Source organism: Cylas formicarius, unplaced genomic scaffold (genome assembly GCF_029955315.1).
Source record: "Cylas formicarius isolate icCylForm1 unplaced genomic scaffold, icCylForm1.1 PGA_scaffold_7__23_contigs__length_41026272, whole genome shotgun sequence".
In the NCBI taxonomy this organism is placed as follows: Eukaryota; Metazoa; Arthropoda; class Insecta; order Coleoptera; family Brentidae; genus Cylas; species Cylas formicarius.
Genome location: NW_026844352.1, coordinates 14,678,194 through 14,700,096, shown reverse-complemented (window position 1 = coordinate 14,700,096; position 21,903 = coordinate 14,678,194). Strand labels below are relative to the sequence as shown.

General features: G+C 33.6%; 1 protein-coding gene and 1 long non-coding RNA gene across 6 annotated transcripts; one reads left to right on the top strand and one right to left on the bottom strand.

The window, feature by feature from the left end:
- Positions 1 to 1,819: 1,819 nt before the first annotated feature.
- On the bottom strand, positions 1,820 to 17,639 carry LOC132704290 (equilibrative nucleoside transporter 3-like). Of its 5 annotated transcripts, none has more exons than XR_009619264.1 (9): positions 17,088 to 17,639; positions 10,907 to 11,153; positions 10,802 to 10,852; positions 7,262 to 7,505; positions 4,217 to 4,401; positions 3,998 to 4,083; positions 3,748 to 3,947; positions 2,099 to 2,290; positions 1,820 to 2,047 (listed from the first exon to the last, which is right to left on the bottom strand). XR_009619264.1 is itself a non-coding variant. In XM_060674186.1 (9 exons), the coding sequence occupies exons 1-9, from the start codon at positions 17,352 to 17,354 to the stop codon at positions 2,179 to 2,181; spliced, it is 1,335 nt and encodes a 444-aa protein (XP_060530169.1). In that variant the 5' UTR covers positions 17,355 to 17,639; the 3' UTR covers positions 1,820 to 2,178. The 5 variants fall into 5 exon arrangements, 4 of the variants coding, with proteins under 4 accessions (XP_060530169.1, XP_060530167.1, XP_060530170.1 ...); XM_060674186.1 differs by having other exon boundaries at positions 1,820 to 2,290; positions 17,088 to 17,275; positions 17,333 to 17,639; XM_060674184.1 differs by having other exon boundaries at positions 1,820 to 2,290.
- On the top strand, positions 6,132 to 20,404 carry LOC132704295 (uncharacterized). Its single transcript, XR_009619266.1, has 4 exons — positions 6,132 to 7,160; positions 7,231 to 10,419; positions 19,242 to 19,450; positions 19,512 to 20,404. It is a non-coding gene; the product is annotated as an uncharacterized LOC132704295 (long non-coding RNA).
- The last annotated feature ends 1,499 nt before the right edge of the window (positions 20,405 to 21,903 follow it).

The following is a 21,903-nucleotide window of genomic DNA, read 5'->3' as shown; positions in this document are numbered from 1 at the left end:
CAGCACTTTCTGGTATAGCCTTGAGTTCTCCAAGCGAAGGAGCCCCCTGCATTAGTTATTTGTTTTTATTATCAACTTATTATCACTTTAAAGTATTTTATAAGCAAGTTAAGTCAGTAAACATTGCCGCATATGCATGGAATGCTGTCAACTCCTGGCATCTCAAATGGAATTTTATCTTTGACGGATAGAAGATGTTGAGAGATTTTTCCACAAGCAGTAAATCTGGTTTTGAAGTTATGTTTCTTTAGAACTTTTGATATGCATTCAGTTATGTTTTGAATGTAAGGAAGGACCGTGGCAAGTGTGGGATTGCTTTCTGCCTCACTGCTATTGGAAGGTTGTGGTGAAGTATATTGTGTGATGGAACGCATAATATCTTTAATGTGGAATTTATTAGAGAGAAGAGCAGAGGTAAGGTGTTTTAATTCTGGCTTCAGTTACTTCGGGTGAGATAGTTTTACGACTCTGTAAACGAGAGACTTGATACCCGATGATTTAACAAAATTTTAACATAATTTAAGAACTAAATCATGGGCACTCTTGTAGCCCAAGATATCCAGATTAAACTCTGTCATCCTCAATATGTATTGCTTATGCTTATGCAAACGTGTAATAACTTTTTCCGGAATATAACTGAGTCGCAGAAATTATTATAAGGTTCGAAATGGCGCCACTCGTTTCTGCAAATCAAATAAAGTTAATAAAGTTAAGAATACTTCTTGAAGCATGTTCCCTACGAATTAAAATCATTCCCAACATAGGCCAAATTTTCAATTGCCAGAGACGTTCTGTAAAATGTACCAGACGTTATTAAAAAGTGTACCGAAGTTCAGTATTTTGCTATGAAATTTGCCATAAAACACAAAATATAGGAACAATAAAAATAATCTTGGTGGCAAACAGTTGCTCGTCACTTTTTTTATTACCATTGGAGGAGAAATTATTCCCAAGGAAACTATTTGCAGTTAATAAGGAATCCGATGTTTCTGATAACAAGCATCGTAAAAAATGCACCAGATTGGTACAACTCTGGCAACGAAGTGCTCATCGGTATCAATTTCAATCAGCTGGGTCTAAATGAGCTGAAAATGAAAAAAAAAGAAGCTAAAACTGAAAACTGCAATGTAATAAACTGAATATTTTATATACCAGGGTATATAGATAGTGCTTTCAAAGATTTGCAGTAAACATACTGTAAATGTGTAATATAAATGCAAGGACGTTCTGTGGAATGGAAAAATAAAACTGCTATAAAATTTTTTTAATTAACTTCATAAAACACAAAAGTTTAACAAAATAAGTTTAAACGTATTACTCATGCCTACTTTCTACTTACTTGTTCTTTTCTGAAGATCGGCCCATACCACAGGCAACGTAAATTTACCAGTGCGGATAGCAATACTTTTAACTCTAATATTTAAGCAAAATCCATTTATTCCTTCCTTTGAATTATATTCTTTTCCTTCTATTATTATATCTAAGAATATTCAATATTGTCTTTTTCTTTGTGTTACTATTATTATTATTATTATTATTATTATTATTATTATTATTATTTTTATTATTATTATTATTAAGAAAACATATGAACAAAAATAGAGATGTTAGATAATGACGCCGGTAAATAAATGTTGCATGTAATCCATTTTTTCTGATGTAGCCTTTTAGAGTTTTTTACTTCAGTTTAAATATGGGACAAATTATGACAGAAAAATAAAATGGATCAGCCAACTCATATAAAACATTTTTTATTTCTCTTTTCGGTTTTGCCATAAAATTGATAATCACAGAAAAAACGTATTTAGTAAATCTCTTAAAATGTATACTTTCAAAAATAATTCCAACTAAAGCTTATATATAAACTACAAGCAATACATAAATACTTAATTGATAAAAAATGTGCTAATAGACCTTATGTTATTATTATATTATATAGCCGGGACAAAACAAACCTTTAATCGTGGCAGACAAAGCTTGTCAGTTTTAAGTGACTATTGATGCTTTCAATAAGCTTTCCTTTATTGACAATTTCGGCTTGTATATGCTGCAAAGCTTTATTAAATTCAAGTTCAATTGGGTCCTGATTATATCTTACAATATAATATACAACGTGTCGTAAATTGCGACAAATCCCAAAAATTTAATTAGTTGAATATTACTCATTCGTCCATGGCCTCATAGCATCGCAACTATTATCAGACCCAGGGGAGCAGTCGCTATGGCAACGAGGCCGGCAAACAAAAGATCTACCGAAATCAGCAGATCGAGTTTATCCTTTGGTATCAGCCTGGAATAACAAAAAAATTATTTGAATTTTAATGAATGAATTAGAGTGTAGTATAATAGTGAGATAGAGATAGTGTTGTCGCTTTGGCATGAACCCGACAACATACTGCTAAACGATGTTGGATTGGTAGATCCAATTGCCCCGATATTTCCAACAGATCGTTGGACTCCATCACATTCAATTATCATTTTCCCCAAAAGACAGCAATTAATAAAGATAGTGTGATATGTTCAAAGAATGTCTCTGGTGTAGCGATTTCATGCCCAATTTCGTAATTAAATGCCATAGCCAAAACTATTTTGGACCTGTGTCTTACATAATCAAAATATAAATAAATAAATGAATAAATAAAAGATAAACTAAAATAAAAAATATAAAAATGCTGAAGATCAGTTGACAATTTATAAGTAAAACAGACCCTGTTTTGATCTTAAGCGGAATAGTCTATATAAATGGAGAAATATAATAATTATAAGTTAAACCGATTGGTTTGAATTATGGACATTTATTAATTTTTGAAGTATTCAACTTTTATTTTTAATACTACATTTTATGTTCATGTTTTTTAAATACTAATTGCTATTGTGCAGTTGATGAACACCGATAAGAGAGTCTTTTTTCCTTTTTGAACGTTGATAAAGTTTTCTGCTTGAGTGAATCGGAATAGTTACTGTACACTCTAATAATGATCTTTTAAAAAGTTGTCTAGGAATTCTGAACCTATGTTATACAGATAGGTTGGCTTTTTATTTAATACGATTTTTTGATACATGAATTGTTCGTACCTCTGACGAATCTAAGCAATTTCCATAAATAACATCCTCGTGACAAATTCGAAGATTCGCAGACAATTTTTTAAATTTTCTGACTTAAATATTTCCGTACCTAATATATTTGCTTCAGATTGATGTATGTAGTTTTAACGCAATTGTTTAATGTGAAATGCGAAACGAGTGTTCGAAGTGTTTTCGGAGCGCGAGCATTGAAGATGCCAAGTGAGATTTTGGCGAAACGTCTGCAGGATTCCAGTCGGATGCAGGATTTGCAGGATTCCAGTCGGATGCAGGATTCCAGTCGGATGCAGGATTCCAGTCGGAGTTCAACGAGCGAACGGATGATATCGAGGAATATAGTGTCATCATATATATATACATATATATATATATATATATATATATATATATATATATATATATATATATATATATATATATATATATATATATATATATATATATATATATATATATATATATATATATATATATATATATATAAATTGTAAAAGGCAGAAAGAATCAGGGATTGAAAACTGGAGTCCGAAACCCTCAGACTTGAGGCTTACGGGCAAAGAAGTTTCTAATGAAAGATAGCTACTTTTTGTTAAAAAATCCTCCTTTACAAAACATTTAAGATTTTTTGGGAATAGTGTTTTTAAACTCCTGAAATAGACGTACCTTATCAATTTCAGCATCAAAACGTTACCTAGATAAGCACCCCACAGCGAATTTAGGATCATGATGATGATATATTGCCAGTCGTGTTTAAAAACAACCGGAGTATGGGACCTTGGCTGAGCATTTGAAAAAAATATCATCGGCCCCAGAAGCAAGCTCTTGATCAATATTCCGATATACAGAAACCACCAGGGGTAGTCCTACGAAATAAATGTTTAAGTAATTGTACATGAATGCCGGTGTAGTTTACCTTGTCGATTAAGGTTGCCAGAAGTTTGCCCGTGATTTCGCAAATGGCCGGTATTAAGAAAGTTGCCACCGTTACAAAGTACCAGTCTTAAAAGACAAAATACAAAACTATTAAAGAATAATTTACTTATCTACTTATCGAGAAAAGGAGACAATTTAAATACCATTGGAAAAACGGATGGTAGGTTGGTGGAAATTTGGATTACGTTTTTTCTTTTACCTCCCCAAGTGTTTCCCGTGCCTTTGTATTCCGAAACGACCAAATTTACGATTGACGCTATCGGAAAAATTATCCCTATAACATTTAGAAGCAGCACTTTCCAAAACTGTTGCACTGCCCTTAAGATTGCGCCGATAGAGTTTACTTTTCTCTTCGTTTCTGCATCGATGTCGCGCAAATGGTATCTGAAACAGCACTATATGTTACTAATTTAATCGTTTTCATAATGGAAACTTTTGTTGTTATTGTTGATTTGACAACTTATTATTCCTAGGTTCCTAGTTTCCCTGTATTTGCGCGGAAAATGCAATAAAAACATGTTGTTTTTTTATTTATCTAAAATAGATTATTTGAAACAGTTTTAACAATTTAGATTATAAAGTATTTGGTGGCGATATTCACATTGAATGCGCTTTTCAATATGTGAAACAAGGTCCATAGAAAGAAGTGCTACTGGGGACCACTATGTAACTTTCCCTGTAGAACGTTTCTTATAACTAAAAACTCAGTCTAGCTTCAAAGTCATATCTCACCTTAATAAACAAAATACCCTTCACTAATAATAACTATTTCCGACTACATTCTTTCAAATGTTGGGCACCTCATTGACAGTGTATAAGAAAATTGTAGCTCTCTACGCGGTCTATTTAAACCAAATTTTCCCGTTTTCCACGGTTCTTAATTTACCTCAAATTATTTACCTGCAGAAAAAGGCAATGTTCAGGAACTTTTTAATTTATTTCTTGCCTATTAACGACACACCCTCTAAATAATCGAAAAAATGATTGAAATAATTTTTTCGTTTCGTTTTCTGATTTAAGTTGTTCGATCGAGCGAGAGTTTTCGAGAAAACTTTAAACACAAACACTTTCAAAATTTACAGTGTGCTTCCTCATAATTCTCCACTCCTCTTAACTTTTCTATTTGAAGAGATAGAAAAAAGTTTCCATATGAAAGTTTTGTAGTTTTTGCTTAACTTTGCAAACTTGATACGAAGAAAAACATAAAATAATAAAAAATTGACTATTTTGAATAAAATTATATATTTTTATACACTTCGAAGGATTTCAGTCGGATGCAGAATTCCAGTCGAAGTTCAACAAGCGAAAAGATGATATTCCGGAATAGATTGTCAACATCTTAGTTTTAAGTTTAGATTTTTGTTTGTAAGAATTTTTTTTAGTTTAAGGAATGTTGCTATTATTGCTCTATTCTACACTTAAACTCTTGTTCTGGGTCCCAATTTTATATCTATTCTTGTCCTTGTTACATTTATCTGATTCAATAGTTTTTGGAGATCGATTGCATTGTCCGCGATTAAAACAGTAATTAGTATATTATGCAACAAATACGGTAAACGTCATTCGACTCACGACTTTATTTGACACGAGTGGAGACTGAGTTGAAAAGTTTACCGAACGTGTTGCATACTATACTTTTTCTACGACCGTTAGTATTTGGTTACATTCTCGCAAAACAACAAGGATACATTCACTGATGTGACCGTCAGAATTGACAAACGTCAGAATTCAAAGCGTGGGAAATATCTCCGAAAACATCCGATTGCTCCCAAATTCGTGCAGTAAGATCTCATAATTGTCCGAAGTGGCTCGGATTCATGGGAAACGAAACTGACTTGGTAAAGTGACGCTTCCCGCACGCTAGATCGGTGGGTAATTAGGTATTTTACGGACGGGAGTAGAAAAACTCTTTCCGAGTGGAGATTAAACAGCATCGGCGATAAAATGCAGCCCAATCGGATATGTCCTTTCTAATTCCATTACAAATTGCTAATTAATCTTTGCCGTCTAGTTCCAAATCATTTAGGTATGATAGAAGATCGTGTTTTACATTATCTTCTTTTCACAACTAACCAAAACTAACCAAAACATATTTTCTCTGGTCCTGACAATTTTGTACCATGGTTTCTATGCTGCATATAGCTTCTCTTGTTGCGAAACCGTGTTTAAACCCGAACCGAGAGTTGCAGCTAGCTTCTGCGCAAAAAGAGCTTCAAGAAATGGCTCATTAGGCTTATGATGTTTGGGTACTACATGATTCTGGTAAAGTAATGAAAGTAAAATAAAGTCAGTCTTCTGGAAGTCTTGCATAATAAATGTTGTTAAAGAATCTAGAGATCATTTTTATATTCTGTGCATTAATCAATTGGTACGTGTCAGAAAACATATTATCTGTTCCTGGGGATTTGCTATTCTTTATAAGCTTTTCGCGTGTCTGATTTCGCTTTCAAATATACTGTGAGCTCTTCCAACTGAACCGTTGATTCCGTTTTTGATATAATTCGATTCGATTTTCATCTCTAATAGTCTGTACTGGATTTTGCTGATAGATGCCAGCAATTTCTTTCACTTTTTTATGCAGGTTGAAAGTATCATTAAGACACTTGAGATATTCAGCTTCTCCGCATAGTTCAGTAAGCCATTTTTCCTTTGCACCTCGAATTTCCTTTCTAAATCTTCTTTGTAGTTCTCTGTATTTCCGATAGTAACAAATTTGGAAAGTTTAATTTTTTACGTTCTTTCATTAGACCTAATATTTATGTGGTCATTTATTCGCTCTTTGTTTTGTGTTTGTCATTTTGAAGAAATTTTTCGACTGACTTTTCAAAAGCTTTTTTTACGTTATACCAACATTCTTCAACATCACTGGCCGAAATTATAGTGTCGAGTGTATCATTTATGTATTGTGTGCATTCATTCTGAATCTCGGAACAGTTTTATGTTGTAAGTTTTCTTTTAGCTTTGGCCAGGTGTAGCGAGATATTGGTCCCGGCTAAGATGTGATTGATTGGTTCGATATCAGCAGCTGGCATTGCAGTAACCCTGGTTATCAGATTCTTGTACCTATGATTAATCATAATGTAATCTATTTAGTTGCCTATAATGCACGTGGGGCGACTTTCAAGTATAAAGGCGACGAAGTGGTAGTTTACTACATCATTCTTAAGATTTCCGATTTTTTAAACATTTTCTTGACATTGAATATTTTTTTAGAAGGCGGCTATATCAATAGACCTATCGTTACCTGAAAAACGGAGTCTTGGAAGCCATGACAAATAGAACGGTCCCGATAGCCATGGTGACTGTTCCGGTTACGAAATATATAAAGGCGGCATCCACGGTAGAAGGCGCAGATGCGATGGAGATTATTCGAATCACGGACGTGAAAATCCCAGCCAAGCCTTGTCCCACCAGGAAGCATTTGGTGTAATTTGATGGAAAAGATGAAGCTAGCGTCAAACATCCGACAGCTCCGATTCCAGTAACGACTGAAAGGCAAAATTGTTTATAAAAAAACCATCGACGTTGGAATTTTGGTATAGTTCTTTCATAGAAAATTGGTTTTGGCTTATTGTGCTTATTATATGTGTGTGTTCCATTGTGAAGAGAAGAGCTTAGCAATAAACATGCTACAAATGGGCAATGTAAAAAGATGGGGCAGAAGATCAGAATGCGAAAAAAAAAATACTCACATAAAAGATTAATATTTTAGTTGATGACAAGAAAAATTTGAAAAACAATTGGATTTTCCACTTGAGCGTGAAAATTAAAATTCTTGTATTTTGTTATTACGAAAGTCACTACCAAAAATCCCCGAAATTTTTAACAATTTTTTACAATGAAAAGTACTTTAAATTAATTGGATGAAACTCTCAACTTTATTGACAGAAAAAAACTCTGATATAATTAAATATAAATTTTACAAAACTGTATAATCTATTTTTATTTTTTCTCTGTGATTTTATAAGTTATGATTTTTCAATTTACCAAGAAGTACTCCATTTTTCGTTAAAACAATACGTAAATGACAAATAAATCTTACTAGTCATATCAATTAACTTATTAAATGAGTTCAATACGCACACAGGTTGAGCAATATTAAATTCAAGAGCTGTGATGTAATAAATTATTCATAATTTTATTAGCGATCTAAAATGGTTCGAGTAAATAAAAAAAATCATAATGTGTTATTTATAACGCATATAATGAGTGAAAAAAATTCTATTTCGAATGGATAATAATAAATAATTTTAAGTTTTCACTGTTTTAAGAAAATTTATAACTCTGAAAATTTTGCTTTCACGGTTGATGTGTTGTCAGTTGTTTAATTACATGTACTCCAAATTTCCATTGTTATAAAAATTTTCACGATTAACTGGAAAATTCGGGACTCACTTGATATGACCTTGATCTTCTTCTTTTTCTTTACTTCTATGGCCCCGATTACCAGGACCATTCGGTCAGATTCTAATCTTATGCCTTTATACGCTTATCTATTATCATATATAGATTTATATTATTCTATATGCAATTCTGTGTCTTGATGTCGATTGTCTTCGCCTAAATTAATTACAATTACATTTTTTTTATATTTGAAGCCTATTGTGAAACTTTCCCTCTTGTTCTTTAGGTCGGTCTTTACGATCTTTTCGCTTTATTGCTTAGTTCTACAGGCGTATCTGTGATGTAGATTGCCAACGGTCTAGTCATTTTTTGAAGGAACGAGCAGGTTCTGCTCCCTTCTTCTCTGTCGTTCATATTATCTTGCGTCTTTATTTTCATCTCATAAGCACCTCGAAATAATCTATAAGCTGTTATGTTGGCTTGTTTGCTTGCTTTCATTTCATGATAACTAAAGTTCTCGCCCAAGGTATTCGAACTTTGACATTCACACTCAATTATTTTTATTTAAAGTTTTTATTGTAAGCTTGCAAAAGGCAAAGTCTATTCTTCCTCACACTTAATCACAACAATGGACTGGCGTGGTTTTACTATTGGTGGATTTTTCTAAGGCGTTCGACACCCTAGACCACGAACTTCCTTCTGCCAAGCTCGGTTACCATAGGTTAGGTTAGACTGCATGACTGTGTTATTTTTCCAATCTTTTTAACCTCATTAAAAAAGTAGTGTGCTATATATAGAAATTAAAAACAAAATAAAACGGGAATTTTAACAATCACGATATAAAGATTAGCGTTAATTTTATTAATTTTTAAATAAAAGGAGAAACCTACTAGAGCAATACGGATAACTGAGTCTTGAGCAAAGAGCGTTTCGACTCTCTACGAAAACATTATTATATATTACAAGAACACTGTAAATAAAGCGAAACAATGTTAATCGATAACAAGGCATAGAAAAACTGTCAAAGTCCTGTTATGGGCAAGCGACGTCTAGATAGTAAGGCGATGAAGAAGTAATTTATAGACAAACACCGACAGAAGGCTGAAAATAAACCTACAACAAGCATTCTGAAGCTTTTGTAACCTGATTCTTAGTACAGACATCGAGGATAGGGTAATACACTATATTGGCATAATTTAATTTAACGACAGGATTTACATATTTTTTTGTGAAATTTGAAACTTAAAATGTTTATGTTTTTATATAGGGATCGTAGAGTAAAATATGCCTTTTGAAATAGAGATGAAACGTTGACTTTGAAGCGTAAGTCATTCTCAAGCATTAAGCCTAGATTTTTTACTTTTTTACAATCGTTGGTTCATATACGGGGCGTCCAAATAGTGTGTCAAGGTAATATTATGTAATTATTTTTATTTTTGAGAGGAATTGGTAGAAACCGGTGAAGTAACTGACTGTCTCTGTACGCACGCTTGATTTTATGCTAGATACATGCCACTCATCCTCTTCCAACACTACTTTTTTAGTGTGGTTGGAAAGATAAGATTGGGACAATTAAAATGAGTGACAGTCAAACCCATAGTAAGCGAGCTTGGGACAAAGAAGTTCGTGATCTAGGGTTTCGCCTTGGAGAATATGTATATCAATATCAGATATTGCTTACCAAGATAACTGAGGCTGAGGCACATTTGGTGGTATATTACAATTTTACATCATTTTTTTTAGTTTGTTGTCTCTCATAATCTCTACTAAACTATTAGGTTCGGAAGGCCTAAAAGCGAATTTAACAAATGCTTCTGGAGGCAGTTCTTTCTGCATTGGGATAGATCTGATGATTGAAACTTGGATCTCAGTCTCAGTGACACGCAACTACTAACGCTAATTGGAATTATGTCAGGAGGCTGGGCAAAGACAGCACATGTAGACTGTGTTTAGAAGAAGAGGAAACACCAATTCATTTACTAACCAGCTGCGCACCACCAGAATACTATGAGCTCAATTCATTACGCCCGAGTAACTTCCAAACTCTCCATTGCAAAGGTACCAGAGCTCTTTAAGTATACAGGGAAAGTAGCGAAGATATGCGGGATGCATCTTAAAGTCTGAATGAGGTGTTAAGAGAAAAAAAAAACCCCAGCAGGTAGAATAGGTACAAGCAAAGAACTATAAACAGTTGTTACATTTTGCTTGCCTTTTGCGTAATAAAACACTGTGTGTAGCAGTAGGGGTATGTCCTTCCATCAATATTTGACAAAACAACAAAGCACTTTCCGTGAGAAATTAAGAAAATATTTTCAAAAATTAAAAATCCTCAATATGGCGACGTATTTATAGCCACTTACTGCAACTGGAACATTTTTTTAAGCCAAAATTATATATTTGAGACTATATACCCTCTAATGGAGCAGTGATATTGACTTACCACTTAAAACGACCAAAGTAATCGAAGTGAAGAAGAAAAATGCCAGCTGAACTGTGGAAGGAAACATAGTTTTTTTTTTCACTTTTTTTTAATATTAGAACTTACCGCCGTCAGTGTTCACATTGACCAACAGCGTGTGCACGAAAAATATTAATATTATCGGGCACAAGAAGATCAAAGCTTTCGTCTTCGGTCTGATTTTGTGGCCTACGAATGCGGCGATAAAATACATCACTATCATAGGCAGAATGATCGCGAACGACTGGAATGTTGCGAAGTTCTTCTGGAGGAACGGGCGGTTATTGGGATCATCGTGGTCCAGGGAAGTGTTGCGAAGTTTATACATCCAATACTGAAACCTTTTTGTGTCAATAGCATTCACTCGAGAACAAAAAACAAATGGTTTGGTTAATGCACAATCAAATTACTAAAATTGAAGTGAATAAAATCATTTTTGTATGGTGTGCGAAATTCAACTTTTTTAGGAAAATATTCAATATTCAATTATCAATTATAAACTATCCTAAGAAATCTCAATTCATAAGGTTCATGGTTAAGGTTAAAAATGTTTTTGAGGTCGATGAAAATAGAACTTTCTATTTTGATATTGGTTCACAACAAAGAAGGTGAAGAAAATCAGACTTTATTTTCAAACTGAGTAAATACCATTTTAATACTCAAAACGAAATATTTTTGTTCTATACTTAGAAATAATTCAAACGTTGACGGAAAACTAAAGTTACACATTATAGCAAAATCTTATGAATATAGCACTAAACCTAAAAAAAAAAATTTAACGAATTTGGTGCCACAAAAACAAAGTTCATGTTTTCCAAGGAAGAAAGCAGCTAGGTCACCTGAAACAAACAAGAAAATATAGCTGGTAGGAGATATTTTTATAAATTAATTTTATATGTTTCAAATTTATACATCAGTGTAAGTACTTCAAACTTGTCCGTAATGTGCCTCGACTACAAAACCGCATTAGGCTCGTCAGGTCTACAAACGTCGGCTTTCCAAGTGGCAAAGCACCTGTAAAGTCACAGAAGTAAAAGTAACAAAAGAACGGATTTCCAATTGAATATAATGTTTGATGTCACACTCACTATTCACTTCTTCATATTCTTCCGGGATCTCAAACACCTACGTTTTTCTCACTCTCCAAATACGAGTGTCATTTTACAGGAAATGTAATTTTAATTTCTCTTAAGGTATGAATTTTGTTGTTAACAATAAAATGGATAAATTGATAAATGACAAATTTTGTATTTTGTCCTCCTGCAGAGTAGCAAAAGAATTCCAGTTCTTCAATGTCGTCTTGATTGACTAGAAGTGAAAATTAGTCATTTCATTTGATCATTTTTTAGCGATTCTGTCGAAATAGGTATAAAATATCGACTGACCAGAAGAAAGAACCTGGATGACTGCCGTTTATAATATTCGTCATTTGTAGGAATTTTGGGGTTGAAATACTTTTTGCAAAATCAATGCAGATGGCTTCCTTTTTGTTAGTTTTTTGCAGCTGTTTTTGCTTCCCTCTTTCGACAATAAAAAGTCTTAGTCTTTCTCTTGTGCAGTTAATTTTCTAATTTCATCGGTAACCTTTTCAGAAGACATGCTTTTAATCTTAATCTCACTCATTTATTAAATACTCGCTCCGCTCGTGCCAATTAAACTCGTGACTCAAACGCCGTTTACCACACTTGTTGCTTAATATACTATAGAGTAATATGTAGGTATCATACACAAAATCAATGTTTGTTTAGATACCTACCGTTTAAAATACCTTAGCACAAATACAAAATTGTATATAAAAGGTAAAATTCATAATTACTGTATATAATGAGTGACCCAAAAATCAATTCAAAGCGGCATTTTAAGAAATAAGCCTCGTTTTACAAACCCCTATTTTTGTCATTTGTCATTATTCATTACGCTTTTGGAAAACTAGTTAAAATTATTTTTATGCAGTTTTAAAATAATAGCAATAGATATTATATTTAGATTAATGACTGTCGACGCTGATGTCAATGTAACCCAAAACCTACTTTCATATTATAGATGCACTCTTTTTTTGCCAGGGAAAACGGTGTGTTTTATCGAAAGACATTTAGTATGACTTTTCTTCCATAATCTTTAGCGAGATTTTAGACAGCGACTACGGACTAGCGACATATATTAACCGAAAGAATAGAATCTAACAAAAAACTAAACGTTGAGACTCTCATTAGTTTCATGTGTTTAATCTAGGATTGCTTTTTACTTTCTGCTTTACACTGTCTTGTTAGGTTGACTTAGATACAATCTAACTCGTGTAGAATAACCGAATCGCTCATTTCAAAAACCGTATCAATGAATATACTAAATATTTATTTGCACCAACAAAACATACTATTTGGTTTTACTGATTTTTCAAATGAGTTATTCAACTATAAATTATAACAAATAAATCTATATAGATGCGCTTTAATAATAATAATAAAATTGTTTAACGAATAGAAAATTACATAATTGTTACAAATACGTTCAAGCTATGGTGGTAAGATATCATGTATCTGCCTTTCGGTACGTGACTGCAATCGACTTACCCAGAAATTTCTTCGTCTTGCCCGGTATTGCAATACTGCTTCTTATGTGCAGTGGTGGCGTAATCATCGAAAAGTCGCGAAGTGAATTTATGGAAATCACTCAATACCAAAAAAGAAAACAAGTGTGTGAACGACTAGCAGCTTCTTCGAGATACAGATATATATATATATATATATATATATATATATATATATATATATATATATATATATATATATATATATATATATATATATATATATATATATATATATATATATATATATATATATATATATATATATATATATATATATATATATATATATATATATATATATATATATATATATATATATATAGTTTGAGAGTGATCGGATATTTGCGCTAGATTTTAGCCATAGCATTTTGTTAGTTTTGACCGTCGTATCACACGTCACTCAGTAAATATCCAATTATGCACTGATCACGCGTGACACACATTATATATATATATATATATATATATATATATATATATATATATATATATATATATATATATATATATATATATATATATATATATATATATATATATATATATATATATATATATATATATATTCTTACGTATTGATTCACGGATGGAAAAATGTGGTGACACTATATTCCGGAATATCATCCGTTCGCTCGTTGAACTCCGACTGGAATCCTGCATCCGACTGGAATCCTGCAGACGTTTCGCCAAAATCTCACTTGGCATCTTCAATGCTCGCGCTCCGAAAACACTTCGAAGTGTGAGAGCAATCGGATGTTTTCGGAGATTTTACCGCACGGCTAAACTTTTGACGTTTTTCAATTTTGACTGTCATGTCAGTGAATGTATTCGTGTTGTTTTGCAAAAATATTCCCGGTCGTATTGTACACGGTTCGTAATTTTTTTAAGTCACTCGTTTATTAAACACTCTCTCCGCTTGTGCCAAATAAACTCGTGTCTCAAATGCCGTTTACAACACTAGACCGTCAGAATTGACCAACGCCCTTACGTCATTCAGTGTCATCTCGACTTCCTGCTTACAACGACATGCTCCGCACATTCCGAAAAGCAAGACGATTGACAATTTGATTAGTAGTTTTTATATATTTTTTTACGTCTCTTCTATGCATTTATCATTAAGTATTTATCTACAATTACCTTTATGTTCAGAAAACCTGGCTTGTAAATTTATTAATATCATCTTTAGTGATTTCTTTGATTGAACTCCTGAAGGTTATCTTTTCAAAAAAAGCTACTTCGTCACTCGTGGCACTTTCGAGACTTGTTAAATACACAACTACTATTTATTCTCTATCTCTATCTGTAAAATGGAAAAGGAGTATAAATTTGGTACAATTTTGAATCAATTATTTATCTAAGACATTAGAATTGTGAGATCCAGCATAGTTTGTTTTTTAAATATATCTTATTTTTAAAAATAGTTTCATCGATACTGATCGATAATATTGTGCTCAATATTCAAGAACTAATATCTACTAAAATGCCAGGATATTTCGTTACATTAAATTTCAACAATTAAAATTTAAATTCATAATTTAAGTTTTTTAACTACCAATTACACAGCTTCTTCGGGGCTTAACTGAAACTGGTTAGCATTCTACTCTGTACCGGCTTATATATTGTTTGAGAGGGCGGAGCTAAAGTGGGGGCATGAACATTGTCTCAGATGACTGATGACTGAGGAGGGATAAAGGCATCAGTCGCGGTGAAGTTTGTTTAGTTGTTTGGAGATTTCTTTTTGTGTGTAGTGTTTCTCCAATGTATTCCTTGCAGCAGATGCATGAAATGCTCTAAACTCTTGGAATCTTAAACAGAATTTTGTTCTTGAATGTTGAGAGATTTTTGGACAAGTATTAAATCGGTTTTGATGTTATGTTTCTTAAGAACATTTGATATGTGATCAGTGGTATTTTAAATGTAAGGAAGGACCACAATAACAAGTGTGGAGTTGCTTTCGGGCTCATTTTCTTGAGAATGTTATGTTGAAGCGTATTTGGTGATGGAACGCTCAATATCTTAATATCCTATATCAGTGGATATAAAGTGGTTTAATTCTGGATTCAGTAGCTCGGGTAGAGAGTTAATAGCCGATGATTTTTATGCCGGTTGGTGATGTAAAAATGAATTAAGGCATCGGCCTGATTTTCTATTAATAACAATATATAAAAATGGAAGATTATTATTGGTTTCCAGTTCAATGGTAAAACGTATGTCGGATTCTTGAATATGAGGCCAAATAACAAAATATTCATTAATGCAGCGTTTCCATAATTTGGTTTTAGATGGACAGTGTCGAAGGCTTTCTTCTCATAAGATTCTATAAATATACTTGCAATGAATGGTAATAAGGGAAATCCTGTTGTTCCTGCCATTTGTTCATAAATTTGACCGTTACCAATTATCTGAAATAATGTTGACAAGTTCAGAAATTGATTTTTCTAGTTCGTTTCAACGTAGAATCCCTATTCCTGAAACATTATTTCAGATATATTAAATAATAATGCTTTTCTGGTACATATTTTTCTGGTAATGATCAAATTTATGAACAAATATCACGAACAGCTATGGCATCTTCATTATCACCAGTCAATGCACATATGTTTATGGAAGGCTTTGAGAAGAAAGTCCTCGACACTTTCCATCTAAAATTGTTGTTTTTTGGTTAGTTTTGGTTTGTTAATAAAACCAAAATTATACTTTTATTTTTTGGTCTTATGGTCCCTCCGATTTCCTCCAAGAAAACCTTAGCCATTTAAAATCCATACACCCAAACATAGGTGTTACCATTGAATTAGAAACCAATGATAATATCTCATTCTTATATATTCTTATTAATTCTATTATTCTATTTTCAGAAAACATACTCACACAGACTTGCCTTAATGCATTGTCACATTACCATCTGACACAAAAATCATCGGTTATCAACACTCTTGTTTACAGAACCGTAGAACTATCTCAAGCCGAGTCACTGCACCTAGAATTAAAACACCTTACATCTGCTCTTATCTTTAGTAATTTCTACCTTAGAGATATTAAGCGTTCCACCATAAAATATACTTCACCACAACCTTGCATGGACAATGAACCAGAAAGCAAGCCCACACTTGCCACCGTGAGTCCATACGTATGCCACAAAGATGAATCGAAAAATATTAACTAGGCTAAAACAACGTGAAAGAGTCTTAACACCACGGTAAATAAATTCAGGCAGTTGCCGTTATTTCTACCAAGAAAAAAAACCGAGAATCTGTATAAATTTCTAAACAACCGTGACTCAGGCATTTACCTTTCACCCATATTGGAAATCAGTCAAACATTACATAAGCAGGTACATTTAAACTCTGAAGAAGCCAAGAGTATGACTATAGAAACGTCAGCGTGTTCGATTTGTTAACAGTTGACGCAGGAAAAGTCCAAAATATGTGTAAATAGTATTACAGTAGCCTGTGGAAATTTCTTAAAAAAATTAATAGTTCCTTAAATTTACTTAAGAATCTTTTACGACTAATTTGAATGTTCCAATCTTCAAAAATACTGAAAGTACTGATTTAACGAACTCCATTGCTTATATTAAATCATTTTGCCTACAATTCAATCCAACCGGCCCAATTTTGTGATCAATAATACGAACGCTATAAACGTCAATGAAATGTATGCCTGACTGTAAAATTTTACCTCGTTCGCATTGGCAAGGAACGATCCCGGTAAAGTATTGACAGTTCCCAGTATAAATAGCACTACGCCGACAAAATAAAATCTATCCTTGGGCTCAGCTTCCCACGGAACTTTCTTCTCTTCCCCAACATCACGCCCGATTTCGAGGGGTTTGAGTAGGAGTCGATCCGCAGCCGTTAAGTCCTCACCTAAAAGAATATAATTTGAATGTAAAATGTCGCAAACCTTGTTTTTCGATATCTTACTGTATTTCGTTTCTGCGTTCATTTTTAATCACAATCCGTCTACGATTTTGAGGATCATTTTAAATAGATTACAATTTTATCTCTTAAGGTTATTAATCGTCATCATCAAATACGCAATTAGTAAAGTATATATGACTCAGAAATTTAAATGTAAATCTTGTCAAAAATGTTGCAGTGTGCACAACTAATTTATCAGTTTAAGAATGTCCTGGAGCAACAAGGAGCTAAAAAAATCAAAATAAATAAGAACTCAAAGTTCACATTTTCACGAAATTATATATTTTGACATGACAATTTTTTCGACAACGCCGAGTCTTTATCAAATGTAATATTTACAAACTATCTGCTAGGACAAGATCCGCATTTCAACATGTAGACACCTGATTTTTGAGATTTTGGACATTTAGTTTTATTGTTTTTTAAATATTTTCCTATTGTGTTGTTAGTTCTGAAAGCTATTTTTAAATCACTTTTTGACAAATGTTTTGAAACTTTTTCTCCAGGTTCTCCTATGTATGTAATTGTTTTAAATTGTTCGTGTTCTGTATTAGGTTTCGGAGAAATAGAGTTTACTGTTGTCTGAATTTGTTTTTTATTTATAATTTTATCTATAATGGACGGATTGTAGCCGTTGTTCAGTGCAACTTCTTTAATGATATTAAGTTCTTTATTGTAATTTTCTGTTGAGAGTGGCGTATTAAAAAGTCTGTGTATAAAAGAGTGAAATGCAGCCATTTTGTGTGTATAAGGTTGATTTCAGTTATGCATGACTGTGTCCGTGTGTGAAGGTTTATGATAAAGGGAAAAATCTAATTTGTTTTCGTAATAGTTAAGTCTAAAGAATTAATAGAGTTATCCTGTTCAATCTCGATAGTGAATTTTATACTAATATGTAATGAGTTAATGTAATTTAAAAAATAATTCAATTGTTTGTCCGTTCCAACAAAGCAAAGAAAGGCATCATCCACATATTTATACCCCCATAGAAAACTTTTACTTAAAGGATGTTCTAGTATGATAATTTCCAAATTATCCATAAATATCTCGGCTAACAAAGGACTAAGTGGGTTTCCCATAATCAAACCTTCCTTAGAGATGTAAATCTGTCCATTAAATTCAAAATAATTTTGGTCTAAACATACTATTAAGTAATCTAATAAATTTAGTTTCATCAATGAGTTAACCTGTTTCCGAGTTAGGGTGAAATCTAAATCTATCACATCCATAGGTGGAATACTGGGAAATAAATTTTGTACAACAAAATTGTTAAAAATTATTTATCTTTGTCACTGAATAGTGTGGAGTTAGTAATTACTTCCTTGACTTGTCTTTGATGTAACTTGGTAGGAATGTGTTTGATACATTGGAAAAGCTCTGGTTTAAGAAAATTGTTGGTTTTTGAACTATATTCTGGGAGATCGATAGCTATGACTGTCTTCCCATTATCTGCACGTGTAAATATTATGTTATTTTCAGAAGCTTTGTTTTTGATAGTTTTTACTAGTGACATTTGAGAAATTTCTTTGTGTTTGTTGTTATCTATTAATTGAGAGTTTATTATATTCGCTAATACATGTTTGTTTAAATTAGAATCTTTAATGTCCTTAATTGCTAATTCACAATCGATCTCTAAACAGTTTAATTCCCTATTAATGTAAGAGTGCTGTAAGTTAAAGGTGAAACTTTTTTCCAGAAATTCGACTTCATTTTTAGAAAATGTTGTGTCTGTTAAGTTTATGAACCTGTTGTAAAATTGCTGGTCGGTATACTTTGTAATAATTGGCTGGCTGTTAAATATTTTTGTATTAGAAATTAATTTGTCTAACTTTAGTTTTTGTCTAAGAAACTTTTTATGAATGATAGATGAAATGTATGTTCGAACTCTATAATCAAATGTGTCAAATTCTAGGGGATTAATTCTACGAGACAATTCAGACAATTCAGAGCAACATAAACAAATATCTGCAAAATAAGGTTTTTCCCAAGTTTATGAAATTAAAAACCAACAACAGAAGTCCCGCTGCAAGGAAAGCCCAGATCCAAGGCCAGACGAAATGGATGAAGGAACAACGAAGACACGAGTACAGAAAACGGGATACAAACAACGTTTATGTAAAGGTAATAAATTCTGAATTGCTAGAATCACCAAATATTCCAGTCTCAATTCACATTAAAATAGGAACTGATAAGCTACCCGCAATCATAGATTTACCGTGGGGCCCCCCCTGCAGATGGCGGTGATGCAGGGACGTGGTAACGCGGTGATGGGGGGATCGGGAGGATAATTAAATAAACTTGAATTTTAATATGTTATATTTTTTTTATAAAATTGGTCTGGCGAGGAGTGTCTTCTTTTTCTTTTTGAGTCGATTCCGTCGGCCATCCCGGTGTTCCTGTTGCTGACGTTCTTGGTTCCGTTCCCTTAAGAAATCTAAATGGGAAGTACAGTAGGAGCCGTCCTACTCCGTCGACTACCCACCCTGCTGCTGATGTTCCATTCCATTCTGTTGTATACGAGGGACTTACCTCGAACTCCCAGTCAGTCGACCACCACTCTCCTAACTACCGGGAATTCAAACGCCCCGTACTATTTGTACTATTTTAACTATGTGGCGCCCAAAAGAAACAAAGTATGTATATGTCGCGTTTCGTATAAAATACTTTCTTTAAACATAACTTTCAGTCAGTGGGGTCATCAGATAACATTTTTAAAACTCATCTTTTATTTGTTAAAAGTTTCACACGTATACCAGAATTCCCTATCATTTAAAAGATATTAAAACACTATATACTTCAATTTAACTCGGACATACCGTGTATACCTGATTATTGCGACATTGTGTATGTCACTCGACTTGTTTACCTTCGACTCGTCACCGCCATCTGCAGGAGGGGCCTCGCGGTGACGCGGCCGCCGGTTGCAATACTGACGAGAGCACGCGAGCGACATCTAGCAACGGGTAGAACCGGGGGAACGGACGCGGAGCACCCCGGACATGCACCGAGGCCAACAGGGCGTTACACAAGGCGGATTTTTAATTGGCGAATTACACTCTGCTAGCAAGAAGGTACACTAGGACGGGCGCGGAGCACATCGCGATTTTCTTGGCGGCCCACTGCGAGGGGTTTTTGGGATTGAGGTTATGTGCGGTTTTTTGCTTCTAAACAGGCCTATCATTAAATTGAATGTAAAAATTCGCGGACAAATTTACAGTGTACGGGGAAAAGCAATTTCCAGTCCTCACATATAACTACGGCATTTTAGACTGGAAAGAGAAAGAAATAACAAGTATAGATTGAAAAACCCGGAGCCACTGATTGTCTATAGTCTACATCATCCAGATGGACTATATACAGTCAGAGCAGCAATGAGATTACTTACTATTTGACAATTATAGGAATTATGCACTACTTAAGCGAAAAAAAAGATAATAGGTTTGTGGAGATAATAAATCTCAACGAAATGGAGAGAAAACAAGAACATAAACTGATGAATAATGGCGAAAAACTAACAAAATAATACACGATGAAATCTATAATTGCAATGAACGGAAGCACGACAACCTGAAAAGCGAGAAAACTCAAACAGTGATGCAAGAAGAAAATTAACGAGGAAATAAAGCAAAGATGAAAAGGCAAAGAAATGCACGGGCAGTACGCCAGAGAAATCGATAAGGACAAAAAACAGACATTCGGATGACTGATAACTGGAATATTAAAGGGAGAAACAGAACCTTTAATAGTCGCTGCTCAAGACCAGGCCATTTCAACCAACTATATCAGCAAAAAGATATTCAAAGAAAAAGTAGACGCAATATGACGCATATCAACACAGGTTGCTCGGTTCTAGCATGGAAAGAATATCTTTAACGTCATAATCAAGTATGCTTAATATTACATTACAATATCTGTAAATAGAGATAAAGGACGCTTTATATAAACACAAGCCAAAAACGTTGAAGTTAAAGGAAAAATCACAGTAATATGGGACACGCAAGTACAAACAGATAGGACTGTGATGACAAATAAACCAGATATGATAATTAAAGATTTTAAAAATAAGATACGCCTGTCAGTAGTTTTTAGGTACACTATAGGTCTCCCCCACTCCTCTCCCTTTTTGTGGGCGTGTCCTCCTTCCCCACGACCCTCTAGCTCCTCCGCCTTTACCCATAATCCCTTGAAACTGGCCCCCATTGGATAAGCAACCAGAAATGTGGGGTTTAATCAATCCCCCTCCTCTAGTTTGCGATGGCGGCGAAGCCAATCAGAGCCCAGTTATTTTCCCACCCGTAAGAAAAGCAATGGCGTCAATGAGACTTGATCATATTGTTCGCGTGACCAGATGGTCACGCGAACAATATGCAGATGCAGATGCACCCTCTAGCGGTTCCAATGTAAACTAGTGTCACCTCTTGGAAGAAGATTTTCTTTAATAAGGTAACCCCACCTAGTGAATATTGATCAAAACATTTATTTTAAAAACATATAGTTCTGCGAATGTTACCCTCGCGGGTACAAACTGTACTTTTTACTATTGCGCACAAAGGACAGGGGAAAAAAAGACGAAA

What these genes read in the sequence shown, in the direction of transcription:
- LOC132704290 (XM_060674184.1), bottom strand. Translation starts at nt 17,354, where the DNA reads ATGAACGCAGAAACGAAATACAGTAAGATATCGAAAAACAAGGTTTGC. An exon ending in TCCTTGCCAATGCGAACGAG is followed by an intron (nt 11,154 to 17,087) that starts GTAAAATTTTAC and finishes AAAAGGTTTCAG; the next exon opens with TATTGGATGTATAAACTTCG. An exon ending in TTGATGCTGAAATTGATAAG is followed by an intron (nt 2,291 to 3,747) that starts GTACGTCTATTT and finishes TTGTTATTCCAG; the next exon opens with GCTGATACCAAAGGATAAAC.